General features: G+C 44.0%; 1 protein-coding gene across 2 annotated transcripts in view; it reads right to left on the minus strand.

Moving 5' to 3' along the window:
• The window catches only part of MCC (MCC regulator of WNT signaling pathway), a 331241-nt gene that overhangs the window by 245301 nt on the left and 68452 nt on the right, over positions 1-17488 (minus strand). Inside the window, exon 1 of one of the 2 annotated variants that reach the window (XM_045566236.1) lies at positions 8371-8615. The exons of the other annotated variant lie outside the window; for it this stretch is intronic. Coding sequence (XP_045422192.1) covers positions 8371-8427 — 57 coding nt within the window. The 5' untranslated portion in view covers positions 8428-8615. Of the gene's footprint in view, positions 1-8370; positions 8616-17488 lie in introns of those variants that run through there. 2 annotated transcript variants of the gene reach the window in all.

Genomic DNA, 17488 nt, shown 5'->3' on the forward strand with positions numbered 1-17488 from the left:
TTCTTTCAGGTCTCAGTTCATAGACTCCACAGAGAGGTCTTCCCTGATCACTAAAATAGCATCCCTCCCTCCTTCATTCCCTGGGTATTATTTTCTTTACAGCACGTATCATCACCCGTGGACACACATCTGCCTATGTGTATTGTCTGTCTCCCACCAGAATGTAGGGCCCATTAGAAGAGGGGCTATATCAGTTTTGTTTGTTGCTATATCACCAGACTTGACATAGCATCTGGCAGGTGGAAGGCACCCAGTATTTGTTGAATGAATAAAATGAACAGGGAAGAGATAATAAATCACAGCCATAATGACCAAACTAAATTCCATCAAATGTGTACTTTAACCAAAATAGCAAAGTAGTCAATCCAACACATCTGTCACAGTAAAATGGCAACTGGGATTTGGTCCAAACAAGCAACTTTGAAGTCAATTAATGCCCTACTCTATCACATATTGACTTGGCACTGGTAATACAGTGATCGGTTTTACTCTGCCGCTGCCTTCAAAGATCTCCTGGTCTCCCCAGGGAGGCGGACTTATACATGGGTAACCACAGTAAGCGTTCTGAACACAGGCGAGGGAAGGAACAATTAACCTGGAGAAGCTGGGAGGCGTTGGGACAGAGAACGAGGAGGAGTGCAAGTGTGCCGTGTAGTCTATAGACAAGTTCACATGACCCACAGGAAAACAAGGACAAGCAATTACTCCCACTCTTACCATATAACCAATCAGAGAACTCCATTGCTTTTCTAATTGCAAAGCAATCTTTTCCCATGTTGGCATTCTTCCCTTGACAACTGCTTCAGCATTTCTCACAACCCCAGCTGGAGTTAACTGACATGCGCACACACATCGAGGTTTTGTGAAACTTTCTGTTCTCAAGTAATCAAACACTAAGCCTTTGGTTTAAGATGCATTTCCATCTCTGGTCCCCTATGTCCCATCATGCATTCCAAGTACTGATCAAATCTCATGACAAGGGATCTGCCTCAAAATATTCCACTAAGCAAAGCACCAAGTAACTTCCACCTACAAATTTCCCGGCCCAATGGGCTTTTATTGCTTATTTACAAAGTGAACAAACTCAACCTACAGCTCTTTGTATGGCAAGTAGAATCAAAAGCTACTAATTTTGGATTTTTTTCTTAAAAGACTATCTGAAGGTTTAACCTCTTTCCTGAATTGCAGGAATATCTTGAGAGATTCACATATAGAAAGTGCTTTACAAACTCAGTCACTCCCATGGTAAAGCAAACCTTCCAAAGGGTATCCTCTTTCTTCTGTGTACTGATTTCGGCTGTTTTTACTCAACAAGAGAAAAAGGGCATTTGCTAGAAAGACAGGATAGCTCTGTGGTCCCAGTAAATATTTACTCTATAAATTGAACTTTTGTTTATCTGTGTAATCCAGGTTGTTTTTTTTTTTTCTTTCCAAGAGTGAAAAGATACTACTGCTAGGAATCTGGGCAGGTATGGGGGGGAGGGGTCAAGAAAAGAATTACGTATATTTATCTCTGCTATGACATCCCCTCACCAATGTAAATAATCCACGTCCTAACTCACAGCTATCAGTTTTCGGAGTCTTTTCTGACTTGTCTAATTCTATAATACTGCCAACATAACCCCTCTCCCAGAATCCTGGATTACTTAAAATATAATCTTGGTTTTCTGAAATTTGATTCCTTAGATCGAAAACTAAATTTGAAATCTCTGTTCATCAACAACTTCTTAGTTTTGCTATAAATGCAGGTTTGATCTTCCCACTGCAATCCCGCCTGGGAGGAAGCCTTCCTTGTGACTCGCATTGGCACATCAGCCTGAGGTAGCTATGGAGACAGCGCCCCTGACTCTGTGACCTGAGCATCACCATGACTCTCCTTTCTCTAGATAAGTGTGCCCACTCACTCAAGGGTCCGGCACCTCAAATCTGGTACCAAGAGTCCCGTAAGGTGCTTCCTTAAGATGAGAAATCTAGGGATCTAAAAGCTTCCCAACTGGACAAAGCACTTTCTCAGAATGTTCTTTCTCTGCCTTCAGGTCTGTGGCCATCTCAGTTCCTGATCCTTTACCCGATCTTTGACTAACCTTCACCTCTGATAGCACATTTTCTCTTGTTACTTTGACTTCCACCTGGTCCCAGCCATAGGAACCATCTCTGTGGCCTGACCTATGTCACCTTGTCCACTGGGTTTGACTGCTGACCTCAATGCCACGTTCAGCACGTGCTTCTTGAGGACCTGGCTGCCGGCGCCTGCCCTGCCCCACAGCCTTGGCCCCAACTTCACTGGGCTCCTGGGCTTTCTTCCCCAGCCCCCACATCTGCAGCCCCACAGTGATTTAGCCAACTGCAGTAGGAACCTAGAGCTCTGCCTGCAGGTGGGAGAACTCCAATTATTGTGACAGAGGAAGCTTTATTCTTCTCTTTCTGGCACCTTAAATATTGTAACAGCAATCCCTCAGATGCCTCTCAATGCACAGGCAGTGGGACAGAGGTTGTGGCATCCCATCCCCCTTGTCACCCCCCACCCTGCCCCACTGAATGAGGATCACACTATTCCTTATCTTGATAGATCTGCATTTAGGGCTCTGGAAAATCAATGCCTAGAATTCCTCAGCCACTTGGAGGCAATGCTGTGACCATATCCCTTTACTCTAATCATATCCATTTCATGTTTATCAAAAACAGTCATCTGGGTATTGCATAGGGATTACAATACAAATCAAGTTAAACAGGCTTATTAAATAGAATACTCCCTTCTAGGAACACGTGATCAAAAGCTGAGCACAGTAACAGAAGCTAGTGAAAGACAATAGTGCACAAATAGTGGAGCTCTGGAGAAAGACTACCTGGGCACAAACCATGACTCCACCTTTTACAGTCTGTGTAGTCTTGGTAAATTTTTTCACTTCTTTATGCCTTAATTTCTATACCTCTAACATGGGTATAACAGAGTGTATCCCACAGCGTTTTTGACAGTTAAGCCCGTCAATATCTGGGAAATGCTTAGAAAATGTTACCATTACAAACCACTGAATGAACAGCTAACAATAAAACATAACAAAAAAAAACTGTTGTCAGGCATTGGGAATTAAGAGACCAGGGTTTTAGACAAGGGTCTGTCATTTTTTGGCCTCTGCAATGGATTGAAAATGGTTGCAAATTCTTTGTCACACCCTTCTTGGAGAGGTGGGATCTATTTCTTTAACCCTTTGAATCTGGGCTGGGCATACAGCTGTTCTGACCAACAGAACACATAGAAGTGACCCTGGTGCCAGTTTCAGGCCTGCATTTTAAGAGAACTTAAAAGAGAGCTTCTACCTCCTCCTCCTTGGAGCCCGGCTGCCACGCCCAAGCTGCCACGCAGGGAGGCCCCGGTGGAAGAGCAGTGAGCTGATCTCCCCGCTCACAGGCAGCACTAGTTTGCCTGCCCTGTGATTGGGCCATCTCGGAAGTGGATCCTCTCGCTCCTGTCACAGACACAAGTCTTCCCCACTGAACTCTGCCCAAATCGCAAAGCCATGAGCAAATAAGACTACTTTGAGCCTTAAATTCTGGAGTAGTTGGTTACACAGCCATAGACAACCAAAAAATAAAAAATCTCAAACCAATCACTTCACTTGAGTTCTTCAAATTCTATATGGTATTTATAAAAAAGGAAAAGAGGCCGGGCGCGGTGGCTCACGCCTGTAATCCTAGCACTCTGGGAGGCCGGCGGATTGTTTGAGCTCAGGAGTTCCAGACCAGCCTGAGCAAGAGCGAGACCCCGTCTCTACTAAAAATAGAAAGAAATTATATGGACAGCTAAAAATATATATAGAAAAAGTTAGCCAGGCATGGTGGCGCATGCCTGTAGTCCCAGCTACTCAGGAGGCTGAGGCAGAAGGATCGCTTGAGCCCAGGAGTTTGAGGTTGCTGTGAGTTAGGCTGACGCCACGGCACTCACTCTAGCCTGGGCAACAAAGCGAGACTCTGTCTCAAAAAAAAAAAAAAAAGGAAAAGGGAGAGAGCAGCAAGGTGTTCATTCATTCAAACATCAGCAGAACACCTACTAAGTGCCAGACTCTGCACCAAGGGCTCGACACAGCTCTTCTTGTGCTTATGAGCTGTGGCTAAGACAGACGTTAAACAACTCATTTCGATGAAGTGTGATTTTCGAAAGACAGTAGTATAAAGAAACATACAGGGGTGTGGGGATACCAGGTGATCTTGCAGGCAGGCCCCTCCCAACTCTGATATTTTATAATTAATTTGATGATGAAGAATAAGCGTATCTGTGAGATGGCCACTTAGTCACACAAGGATAAACTCTGCGGAGCACAGCTTTCTTCCACACAATCCTACTTCTTAATTAGCGCAATGAGGATGGGTTTCAGGAGTTACCTAACAAGTGAACCGGTAGAAGCATGGAGAGTTGCCTCTTCGGCCTAATTCAGAAGCGGAATGATCTGGTAACTGAGGCTTTGAATGAAGAGATAGGGAGAGGGTAAGAGATAGGGAGAGGGTAAGGGATTTCCAGGTGCAACCAATGTTTTAAAGTAAATGGCGATGGAGAATTTTGCCTGTTCATTGTTTAAATAATGATTAAAAGGCAAGGATATAAGTTGTTTGCTTCGGAGAAATTCTTTGAATAAAAAAAGAATATTCTTTCATTCCCAGAGGTTTTAATGATTGTTGAGAAAGGGCACATTTTCAAAAATAAATTTTTATTTCCCTAGATAAATAGGCAGCTTTCTAGCAGGCAAGCAGATCAAGCAGAAAACTATTCTGCAAGGATGAGTAAACTCAAGTTTTACTCTGATCTTGCTAAACCTTAAGATATCTTCCTTCCAAAGTATGAATTATTCTCAGAGCCAAGAGATTTACTTGTGACAGTTAAACTATATACTGGCCCCACAAGTTTTACTGAGACAAACAGAGCTAACTGCTGACTTAAAACTCAAGATCATGAGGAAGAAGATACCAAAGCCTTCCCTGACAAGCTTTAGGAAAATTTAGTGCTGCTGAAAGGGTGGCCATTCAGCTTCTTGATCATGGGGGAAGAAGGTTGAAAGTTAAACATTTAATTTTCTAAGTACCTTTGATTTGGCTGATGTTAAAGTCCTTCTTTAACCTCACATTTAAAAAAAAATCCTTTTAATCTTTCTTTGCTAGGGACAGCTATAGCCAAGAAAAAAAGGACAAACTGCCAATTCACATTTCTAAAATTTTCCTTTTGCATTTCTGTTGTTACTGGTAGGGATTCGTTGCTTTGAAAAGAGTTCAGACTTGACATAAGCCATCCATGGTCAATGAATAAATAAAAATGTGTTTGAATGCTAGATAGAGGCAATTTTTTTGCTAGATAGAGGCAATTTTTTTATCTCCAGTAATCAACTCGCAGGATCTTAAATGGCTATTGCTCAAACTAAAGATACTAAAGGAACACGCATTCATGGATTTCCTGGTTTTCCATGTTAAAGTCTTTATACATGCAAAACACCTCATTCCCAAAACCAGTTCTAGGTCTCCTAATCCTGTTTCCCTCACACTCAAATGCCTCCTGCCTTCCTTGTGTCTGAGCATTTCTGTGCCACTATAGGCAAAAGTCAACCCCTCAAAAGCTTGCTGCTCTCACTAAGGGGATCAGCAAATTACAACCAGAAATTGATTAAAGTCACTCCCTTTTGTTCAGGATGTTAGGGATTCAGTGTCAACATTATTGTCAAAGAGTCAATGATTCCTGTGGCTAGAGGACCCTTTGTAGAAGGGGTAAGTGCACAAGTCAACACCAATGAGAGGACTCCTGTTTATGATACCCAGGACAATGTGGGTCCTTTCAGGGTTCTTCCCGTCACTGAAATGCCTGGTGAACATCAGGCTGGATCTGACCCCGTGATGACCTCTGGACAACGGTGAGCCTCCTGGGCAATCAGAGACATGGTACTAAAGGGGCCCCTGAAGTTTTTTATTAGCTCTCTGCTTCCAGGTGAGGAGGAGGAGTCAGTCATCAAAAGAGATGGCAACTTTGCCCCACAAGGTGTTAAAGGAAAACCATTGTTTAAGAGAAAAATTACAGCAAAAAGAATAAACTCTACACCAAAGACCTAATGTGAAAAATAGAAATGAATTGTATTTGGATCTGTGGAAATGGTAAATACTAAAGCTATTGCCCATGATAAATTGAACTGAGACTCAGGGTTCATAACGTATGAACCACACACACACCTTCTTGCCTTACAAATTCTCTTTACACATACCCTAATTTAAAATATATACAGAAAGTAAAAATAACTTACAGACTTTTGCAACTACTCGACCTGCAGGGAAACTAAGATTGGGAGGGACAGAGGTACAATTAAATCATGGAACCTAGAACTGGCTCCAAAGAACGCAAAGAAAAAAAAAGAATGAACAGACACCAATGACAAGAATTTGGTAAAGGATGTAGCTGAAGCAGAAACTTGTTTATTTTCTTAGGGACAAGAATGTCAGCCTATAATGCACAAATGTTATTTTTTCAACTAATTCAGGGACCACAAAGCACCCTCAAGTCTTTCATCTGGCCACAGCTTTATAGGGATTATTTAAGAAATGGATACAACGAGGCCAAAAAATGGAGTTTTACTTTGCACCTGAGTGTCATAAACTCTGGGCTCATCTAATCCTAATATGATTACAGTCAATTCATACCTCGTCTTTCTCGCTCAGGGCTCTAGCCACCCTCATTCTAAATCCGTGTTTCATTGAAATGAAGGTTACTGAACAGCACACTTCAGGTGACACGAGTTAAGGCCGCTGCACAGAGAGAAACAATGTAAAGGGCCTGGCAAAGACTCTGCAGGAGATATGTCTTTAGTTTTTGGTTTTTAAATGACCTCAAAAGATACATCAAAGGCTTCTCCTTAAACACTGTTAGTTCTGGATAAGCAGGGCCCTAGGTTCTAGTTCAGATATGAGACCTTTCCCTGAATATAAAATTGGCAGAAGTCACTTGGGTCCTCAGGCCTCCTTCCTCACCTCCTATTTTTAAATTAAGTTCTCACTTTCAGCATTTCTCAAGGCTTCTACATCACAGGGGGAACCACCACGGGGATCAGGAAATGCTTCACCTCCTTGGGCCAGCACCTCAGAATGTCACCTCAAACCAGAGCAGGAAGGACACAGCAGCATGACACGTGGAACACCCGGTAGGGGTCCACCCCATGCACTGCTGGATCGTGCCACAGGTCTACTAAGGCTTCCCAGCCCATCTTCTCTTCTCTCCGTCTCTTCCCCAACACCTCCCACCCCCACCCCAGGGAGGGCGCCACCTTTCATCTTCTCTTCACCACTGGTAATCTGACGTCACCACTACCTGCCTCCCAGCTGCTTTTACACCGGTCTCTTCCTCCCCTTTCCTCTCTTCAGCCCCACTCCAGCAGCACCGACTACTTCCACTACTTCTGCCCCCGTAAGTGGCTGAGTGACGGTGCGGAGAGGGAACCCCACGGCCACCAAGACGCCTGCTGGAGACGCCAATGACACAGACTTGCTTTTCTCTTTTGAGCATCCAGTTCTGTAGGTTTCTCACCACCGCTCTTCAGGTATTCAAAGCTTTGGGGGATGTGCCCGAGGCATCCCTAAAGTCACCAAAAAAAGGTGGCTTTGAGCAGCTTATTTGCATACTGTTTGATGTAGCTTTAATTTCAAAGCTGGTCTCCAGCACTCAAGTGGATGCGTTACGGTGGGAGCCCAGGCATTGCAAAGGCGCTCGCCTCAAAGACTCAGGAGTCCAGACCCGGGCAGGAAACCAAGTTCTAAGCGGCTTTGATGTGCTTCCTCCCCACACCCCTCCCCAGCGCGGGTCACTCGTCTCCGCCTGGGGAAGAGACCACCTTGCCTGAACTTAGCCAAACGCGTCACACGTGGGAGCCAAGTGGGAGAGTCAATCATCCAGCGCGGCCCCCTCACCACCACCAGCCCCAGCCCCACAAAATTAGTGACCGTCGGCTTAAGCTCAGCTGGGATCTCCGTGTATTTTACCGACTAGGAAAAGAAATGATGTCTATAAACCGGGGGACGCGGGGGGGAAGGGACAGGGGGTCCGGACTGTTGAGAGCAAAACGCCTCGGCGGCTTGGGGAGAGGCTGTTTCTTTTTTAAGCCACTCATTTCAGGCTGAAATATCACGCCAGTTCAGGTCATTTCCTGAGTAGCACTACAAGTTAAAACAAGATCCAGAAAATCTATGAATCTTCGATCGCGCTGCCTCCAGACCGGGAGCACGGGGGGGTGCGGGGGGGCTGCAGCGGGGTGCGGAGCTGGGGGAGATCGGGGGTGGGGTGGGGGGCAGGGGTTGGTGGAAAAGCAAATGCACGAGAAACCCTGGCTCCGGACCTCAGCTGTTTCTTACCTCGCTCAGCTCGGCCGAGGAGTCGCTTCCATATTTCATGGCAACTCCAGAATTCATGATGCACTTTTCAGAGCCGGGCTCTTCCTCCGCCGGGTCTCGGGGCTGAAGAGTTGGGCTTACCAGGCTCGATATCCACTGCTCGGTCCCCCCTGGCGCATTGGAGTCTAGACAGCCATTTTCGCCCAGGACAGGCGCGAGCCCACACGGCGGATGCGGGCGCTCCCGAAGGCGGCAGAGCCGGCTCGCGTCTCACGGACGAGCCGTTGCTGCGGGAGGCTCGGCGCGGGGACCCGCCGCCCCGCGCACCCTCCGCCGGGTCCCGGGGCAGGGCCACCCCAGGCGCCGCCTCGCCGCTCCTACGGTGTCCCGCCGCCCCCCATGGCCAGGCTGGAGGGCACCTCCCCGCACGCGCTGGCACCCCGGAGGGCCCCGGCGAGCTCCGGCAAAAACTGGGGCGGTGGGGAGAGGAAGGTCCGCGCCTCGGGTTCCGGGGAAGGAAGGGGAGAGAGCCGGAGAGAGCCGCAGGCGAGCCGCACTTCACGCCGAAGTTTCCCCTTTGAAGCGTCTGGAGTTGTAAGTGGTTTCTGATTGAACGCAGCTGTCGAGCCGCGGCCGCGGGGTGCGCGGCGGGGCGGGGCCGGGGGGGCGGGGAGGGAGGGGGCCGAGCCGAGGGGACCGTGCGCGGAGAGCAGGCATCCTTCCAGTTCTCTGCAATAGTAATTAAGGACCCAAGTCCAGGAGGGGGAGAAGAAACAGGAAAAGCCACCTGAGTAATCGTGCAGGAAATTAAAATTAAAAAAAAAAACCCACTTCCCTCATAGGAGCCACTTTCCATGATTTGGTAAGGTCAAAACAAACCTAAACACCGTGCATCAGGCAGCGCTGTGCACTTCTCACGGTGCATTGAGGTTTTACAAGAGTGAGGGGCGGTCATTTTCTCTGATCAGTCTAAAGTCAACACTGAGGGTGTGAATTCACTGTCAGACTCCCTCTTTCTGTCCCTGGGGCAGAGTACTTTTTCTGCATGTCCATAATGAAGATAAAGATGCCCCATCCCGTGAAGATGTAAGATAGGATCACATTTCCTATCCTCCCCAACCCCCAAACCGTCCTTAAAAATCTTACTGCTCATCTGAACGGAGCTAGATTTATATTTATGGAGTTTGAAGTATGAACCAGAAAAGACTCAAAGGGCTGTTATATATCCAGTCGACCCCTGGGATCAGAGCTCTCCTTCAGCTTTGAGTTCCCGTGAGGTAAAACATGCCCTGTCTATTGCGGGTGAGGTGGGGGGAAGAAGGGGAGAGGCTGGGATTTTCTCTCCATGAAGTTAAAGTCCCACAGAAATCGAGATGCACTCAAAAGCGTTCTCATCCCTTAAAACAGTAGGTCTGCCGGATTGCTTAAGAGATCTCATCAGTCTCTTTCTACACAATGGGAACAAAATGTCTCCAGCCCCAGTGACAGACTTTGGCATTTCCTGAAGCATTCTATGAAAAAGCCATTGTATTGTTAACGTCCAAGGTCTTTTTTTTTTTTAATTCAACTACACTGTTTATTTTGCTCTTTAAGAAGGAGGAAAGAGTGCAACCATTTACATATATCTTTTTACCCATCCCCCTTCCCCGTTGAGTTTGAGTTCATTTATGCCTGATGGAGGCACTGCTAGGATTGGAAAGAATTTGCTGCTTTTTCCAGAGCCCTGGGTCCCATATTCTTGGGTACTGCCAGGCTAGAGCACATTCTGCATCGGGAGGAGTTGGGAAGCCAAATTATTTAATTTATTTATTCATTAAAACCTGTTGAAAATGACTGTGCGTGAAGCTGGAGATGGTGGTATATATTATTAATAATATCTAAAAATAGACTCAAGCACTGCCCTTGCCCTTGAGGTGTTTATAGTCACATAAAACATGAACAGAAATGACAATTCTAGATAGAAAATGATACTTGCCATAACGGTGGCACAAATGAAGAGCTGTTGCACCTCAGAGGAGGGAAATACGATTTTGTCTGGACAGGATCAGGAGAGAAGACTCCGAAGGAATCTTCAAAGAGGCAGCATATAAATTGATCTTTGAAGAATGGCTGTGCCCAGCAGAGAAGGGAAGTAAGTAGAAGGTATTCCAGGCAGCGGTACCACTGAGAGAGAAAGTATGGATGGAGACTGGAATGTGCAAAGCAGGCACATGAATCCCAGGCATTCCATTCTGGAATGGAAGCTAGGTGAGAAAGGAGAGTTGAAGCCAGATTGTGGACAGTTTTCAGTGCCAGGCTAAAGAAATGGGACTTCTCGATAGGCAGTTGAGCGCCACTAAAGGTTTTTAAGCATAGTAATAATGGGGATCAGAGCTGCGCTTTTAAATATTCCAATAGATTTGTATCACAGTCATGAGTTACTAACATGAATTCAAATAGAATGGTGTTGAGTGTGATTCTGGTGTTTAAGGATACATATTTTTCATACTACATGGCCTGTAAAGCTAAGCAGATGACTTCATCTGGTGTTGAACCAAAAGGAAAGTAAACTGTTCCAAAAGTAGAGGAAAAACTAGCAGTGTTGAACTTACTAAGAAGCAGTATGTCTGTGGATTCTATTTTAAGGACAATATAAGGCATTTTCAAGGGTAATGTTTACTGTACGAGATTTTCTTCATAAACAATGACTTGAATACTTCAATACTTATACATCCTGTAAGAGCAGCTCTACCACAGTCTGGCAGCAGCAGATGTGGTAAGTTGAAAGTGAGAAATGGACATGCCAACTGCACTATCACAACAGTCCAGTAAGACGTTACAAGGGCCTGAATTAAGTAGGGGCTGTGGAAATAGACAGGAGCTGGCAGAAGTAAGAGATTCTACAGAAAGAGTAGACAAATTATGGTATGAAGATGAGAACTTAAAAACAACTTGCAGATCTAGAACTTGGCTGATGGGGGTTATGGGTAATGTCCTTAACAAAAATAGGGATGCCAGAGAAGAGACAGGTTTAGGAGGAAACTAAGTATGGGATATCATGAGTCTGAGGTTGCATCTAGATATTCACGTGAAGATGTTCAGCAGGAAGCTTGAAAAGGAACGATACAGGTAAGTCAGGGTTGAGGTAGAGATGGAGGTTTGGGCGTTATCCCTGTTACAATAATAAATAAAACCAGGAAATCAGGTAAAATCATCAAGGAAGAAAGGACAGAGAGAAAAGAAGTGGTCTGAGGACACTATCTTAAGGAAGGTTTCTGTTTGATTGTTTGTTTGTTTGTTTTTTAATAGAGGCAAAAGAATAAAAGAGGAAAGGGTGGGGAAGGCCAGTTAAAGAAATAGGAAGACAACCAGGAGAGCTCTGTGTCTAGGAGTCTAAGGAAGATGTTAAGACAAAAGGAGAAGCATCAATATTATATGCTACGAAGGAGAGAGAAGCCTAAAGACTGATAAAAGATCCTTCAAAGACATATGTCCTGGAATGATAAATCCCTATAAAGCTGGAGAGACAGAGGCAGATTAGCACAGGGATGAGAAGGGACTGGGGGCAGTGACCATGCACTACTCTTTCCATAAATTTGATGGTGACAGGAAATTGGGAGATGGGATGATCTCTTGGAGTAGGTAAGCAATGTTGAGTAGAGAGTAGAATGGGCATGTTTGTAGGCTGGAGCTAAGGGAAACTCTGGAGACAGAGAGAGAAGGGAGATGGAGCAGATTTCCTAAAAAGGGAGAAAAGGAAGCACCAAGGACAAAAGCCATGTGATTAACTTTGGAGTAGGCTTGGAGAGGAGGGGATTTGGATACTCCTTCCTAGGAGACCAGGAACAGTGGGAGAACTGGAGAATTTATAGACTAGGGAAGAGAAGACCTCAGAAATACATGGTAACTAATAACATTTATTTGAAGAGTCAACCAACTTCCTTTTTGTGATTGTGGAGGGAAAATGAAGACTAATGAAAATTTATAATCAGATTCTGACTCAAGGAAAGTAAAGTAAGACCATAGTGATGTCTATCAATGCAAGAGAATAAAGTAGTTGTGATCCCTATCCCTGAAATTGTTCAAGCATGGGTTAAAGGATAGTGGGAATACCAAAGGCAGTTGTATGTAAAAAGTAGAGATTCTTGCATTGAAGGAGAGTCTAAATTGGTTTTCTTATAATCTAAGATTCCATGAAATGAAGATTCTTTGGCTATAGTTTTCTTGTGATTTTTTTTCACCACTTAGTCTTGATCTCTGCTATTAAGAAAGCTAAAATATTGCTTTAGACAAGAATACAACTGGGTGAATATCCTAAGAGTGTTACAAATGTAAGGAGCCCCTCAGCATGTCATCTGAGCCCACCCAAGGGGAATAAGGCCCAAAGTGCATTTCCAGCACAAAGAAAAAGATCTCAAGATTAGAGCTCTCCATGATTTACCAAGTACATAACTGTACATACCTAGAAACCCTTTTATCTTGCAGCTTCCTCAACATGATCCCTCCAAGAAAGCTTCTCCAAGTCCTCCTGCTTCAGCAGGGATTAAGCTCCTATTGACAGATGTGGGCAGGAAGTCGCAGGGGAATTTACCAAGATCAAGGAGCAGGTCTGGAAGAAGGAGGAAAACCTACCTTCTAACCAGGCAGTAGCCTAGCAATAGCCTGGTACTTGGGTTCCTCTCCTTCCTGAACCTTGCCTTCCCTAGAAGGCCAGTCTCTTCTCATCTGGTCTCTGCATGAGAGGAGGTAGCAATAGTCCTGGGAGAGTTTCTAGGTAAGTGGAAGCTGCCCTGTGCATGACTGGGTGAGTCTGTGCACCAATTCCACGCTGTGGGCACCCTGGTATCGCCTTTCTGCTGTCCGGGGCAGTCGGGCCCCTCTAGGTATGGCTGCTGACCTCAGTGAATCTCTACCATTCTGGATCTGGTCTGTGATGGTGATGAACATCAGGTTAATCGAAGCAATCCTGGGTAAAGCCTTGAACCTCAATTATAGAAATTGACTGAAACCTTGGGACTGGCAGACCTGTTTCCTCTGTCTCTGCCCGTGGGGTGCCCAAGTAGTCCACTGTGCTCAGGAAGGCCTGTCCTCCTGCAGCCTACAGAAGGATCCAAATTCCAAAATTGTCCCCTTCCCCCTTGACTCTCTCAAGCCAAACAAAACATTGATCCCTCAGATTTTAGAAGAGAGAAGTCTGGTTAAGCTAATTCACACAAAGGTGGAAAACACTTATAATCTTCTCAACCACACCCAGAGTATTTACATTGTAAAAAGAGAATGCTTTGAAATAATTCTTAAAGTGGTGGGATTTCCTGAAGAAGAAAGTGAACAGGGGCTTTCAGAACCCTGTGGAGACTCAGGAAATCCCAGTCCTCTAAGTCCTTGAGGGTCATAAGATTCAGGGAGCCCTGAAAGTACACACTCAAAAGAACGTCCTGCCCTAAACCTATAAGCCCACCTCACTGTCCCACCCCTGTATCAACTCCTGTGGCTCTCTGTGCAATCACCAAGCCAGCTCTTCTCTCAGCCTCTCTGCCAGGCCTGAGTCCTGGGGTGGGAGCCTCCCGCCAGTCTCAGTGGCCTGCCCTGATACAGACATGGTTGCTCCACATGCTACCACTTGCAGAATTCAGGAAGTCTTAATACTGGGTGATCTCCGTCCTCATCTCTGTGTCCTCAGAGGAAAACATTGAAAACCTGGAAGGAATTCTATAATTACCTAGCTCATCCCTGCGTACCACTCACATAAGTAAGGATATCTAAGGCCAGCAAGTGTGTGATATTTATTCAAAAAAAGTAAAGCACCCACTGTGTGCTACATACTGTGCTGTGTGTGCCCTGGGATTCCGTGGTATATGGGATGGAAAAGATCCCGGCTTTCACTGAGCGAGGGTGCTTGGTGGCAAATGGTTAACAAATACATAAAGAAGACAGTTACTGCATGTGATAAAGAAATTAAACTGGAGCTATGATGGGAGAGAGCAGGCCCCCTAAGTGAAGGGGTCAGGGAAAGCCTCTATGAGGATATGACATTTCAGCATGAAGGTCAAGAAGAAGCCAAGTGGGCAACAAGTGGGGGAAGGGGAGGGCGGCCAGGCAGAGGGAATAGCAACTGCTCAGTATAGCAGCCTTCTCAATAAACTGCAACCTTCTCAATAAACTGCAAATTATTATTTAATTTAAATTTAAGCTTTAATAAAAGGCAGACAGTGTGATGGAACATGATGGAAAAGGAGATGGAGGAGCCAAATCATGCAGGGTATGTGTAGACCACAGATTTCGTTCTGTGCCTGGAGGTGCCACAAGAGGGCTTTCAGCAGAGCAGAGACATGATCCAATCTACATTTTTACCACTTTACCACTAAGAAACCTAAAAAGTATACCAAGGAGAGTTCCTTCTTTATACAAGTATTGCTGCTAATAAATGAAGAAGAATTGATAGACTTTCTCTATTTTGCAACTCCTAATGAATTAATAGATTTAGGCCTTGAGCGCAATGGCTACTACCATGACAAAAAGACATCACCCAACACATAATTTCTGATAGAAGAAAACAATACCACCTATGAAGCCACCGTAGCAGTTTCTAACATGCAGGAATGTCATGTTAACCACAGGATGCAATAAGCAAATACAGACTATAATGCTACAGGACCAAAAATCTATTTTCTTCAACAAATGAATTGCAAGAGGAAAAAAAGCAAGAGAGAGATTACTGAACTCTGTAGACTGAAAGAGACTCAAAGACATATCAACCAGTCACAATATGTGGACCTTATTGTGATCTTGATTCAAACACATTAAACTGTAAAAAATTATCAATTATGAAAATTATGACATCTATACAGTATTCAGAAATATACTTTTTGGATGTTTAATGATATTAAGAAATTATTATTAATTTTTTAGATGTGTTAATGGTCTTGTGGTTACATTTAAAGAAAAAGAGTCCTTATCTTTTAGAGATACATATTGAAATATTTAAGGGTAAAATGATATGATGTCTGGGATTCATGTCAAAATACTAGAGGAGGCAGGAAGATAAATGGAGTTGTTGATGAAACAGACTGGCATGAATGAATTAACTTGCAGTTGGGTGACTGATATGTGGGGGTTCATGTTACTCTCTGTCCGCTTATATATGCTTTAAAATCTCCTAATAAGTAAGTTAAAACAGGATGACTCTGCCTTCTGTGTAAGGAATGGGTTGTAGTGCCACAAAATCAGAGCAAGAAAACCTATTACAGGCTGTTGCAGTGGTCCAGGTAAAAGGATGTTTGTGGCTTGAAACTCAGTGAAATCAACGGAGATGTCGAGAAATGGATGGATATGAGATACATTTTTTGGATACAACTGACCAGGATTCAGTGAATGATTGGATACAGGTAATGAGACAAGGATGGGAATCAAGGATGACCCCAGTTTTGGCCTTGAACAATCAGATGTGAAGAAGGACTGGGTTTGGGGGAGGGAATAAAGGTTTCCATTTTGAACACATTAGATTTGGGATTCCTATTTAACATCAAAGGGTATGTCACTAGCAGTTGCATATATGAGTCTTGGGTTCATGGAAGACCCAGGCGCATGGTGATGATTTGGAAGTCATCAACATATACATTATGGTTAATGTTAAAAGCCACAAGAACTTAGGAGGTTGCCTAGGGAGAGAGTGAGTGCAAACAGAATGCAGTCCCAGGACTTATCACTGAGATGCTTAATATTTTCAGGTTGGATAGGGAAAGAATCTGGAAAGAAAGATCACAAGAGGGCATCCAGAGAGGAACAGAAAAACTGAAGATTGTGATGTCATTGATGCCAAAAGAGTTTTCCAAGGAGAGTGGTAACCTGTGTGGAATGCTGCTGAGAGTTCAAGAAAGCTGTCAATAAAGACGTGTCATCAGGCTTTGGAGATTACTGGTGACCATTTTCATTAAATGGTGGTGATGGACAGAAGCTAGATGAGTGTGGACTGAATAGTGCGTAGGAAGTGAAAAGTTAAGACCGCATATGGAGATAACTTTTGAGAAGTATATTGCCCAAAGCCTCACTACTAGTAAATTATGAGAATGAGATCTTGAACCAAAATCCCAACCTCTACTTCTGAGCTTTTCTCTCTTTACTATACCCCTTCAGTCGAGTTATCTTGGAGCACCTTGGCTGGGGTTAGACAATCTGGGTTGTTAGTATAGTTGACAACTCCCAAAATTGGTAACTGAAGTCTGTTCCATGATGGAAGGTCTTCACCTCATGGTTTATGATGTTGACTATGCTTGTGGAGACCCAGTGACTTACTGCTGTGAAATAGTTGCAATGCAGTAGATAATTTGGTTAGTCTATGTTTAAATCTGCTTAATGAAAGAAGTACTTAAAAACTATTGCCAGATTACATCTCACACATAGAATAAACAAACAAAAATCCAACCTTCTCCAACTGCAAATATAACTCAAGCAAAGAAAGCACCCCTGTGGTGTTTGTCTCATTAATTACATTTATGGACTGCCTCACATGCAGCCTAGGCATTCTAATAACCTAGAGTCATTTGGCAGCAACATGCCTGATGCTATTAGTGGGGAGTTTGGATTTGAGATTCACTACCTTATGCAAGCATCATGTGATGCTTCAAAAACCCTTTCACAGTCTGATAAGATACTTTGGAGACCGCAACTTGGTATCTGTGTTATTGTCAATATTCATAGTGTCTTTCAAAAATCTTTATTCATTCATTCTCCAAATTTCTTTGAACTATATCAGCTTCTTTATGGAAAAGAAAAATAATCAGTGGAGATTAGGGATTTGGAAATCCAAGGAAGTTTTTTTAAAAAAAGTTTTAAGTCCTCCCAGGAATACCTGCATATGGTCAATTTCCTGGAGAGGAAAACAAAAAAGTATATTAAATAGATGCATAAAAATAGATCTAGTAAAATTTGGAGAACATGCTTAAATTAAATGAATTCCAAATGCCTAGCACTGTTATTTCTGGAGCTCTTTGGGCTAAAACAGAATCATTCCATTACTCTCTTTTAGCTGGAATATGTTACAGCAGCTGCCCAAAAGGGGCAGAGAAATAATTAGTATAATATAACACCTTGTATATCTGAAGACAAAGGAGGAAGTTAACCTGGCTTTATACCAAGCTGAGGGATGAAGAAGAAAAGTCTG

This window comes from Lemur catta, chromosome 12 (assembly GCF_020740605.2).
Source record: "Lemur catta isolate mLemCat1 chromosome 12, mLemCat1.pri, whole genome shotgun sequence".
In the NCBI taxonomy this organism is placed as follows: Eukaryota; Metazoa; Chordata; class Mammalia; order Primates; family Lemuridae; genus Lemur; species Lemur catta.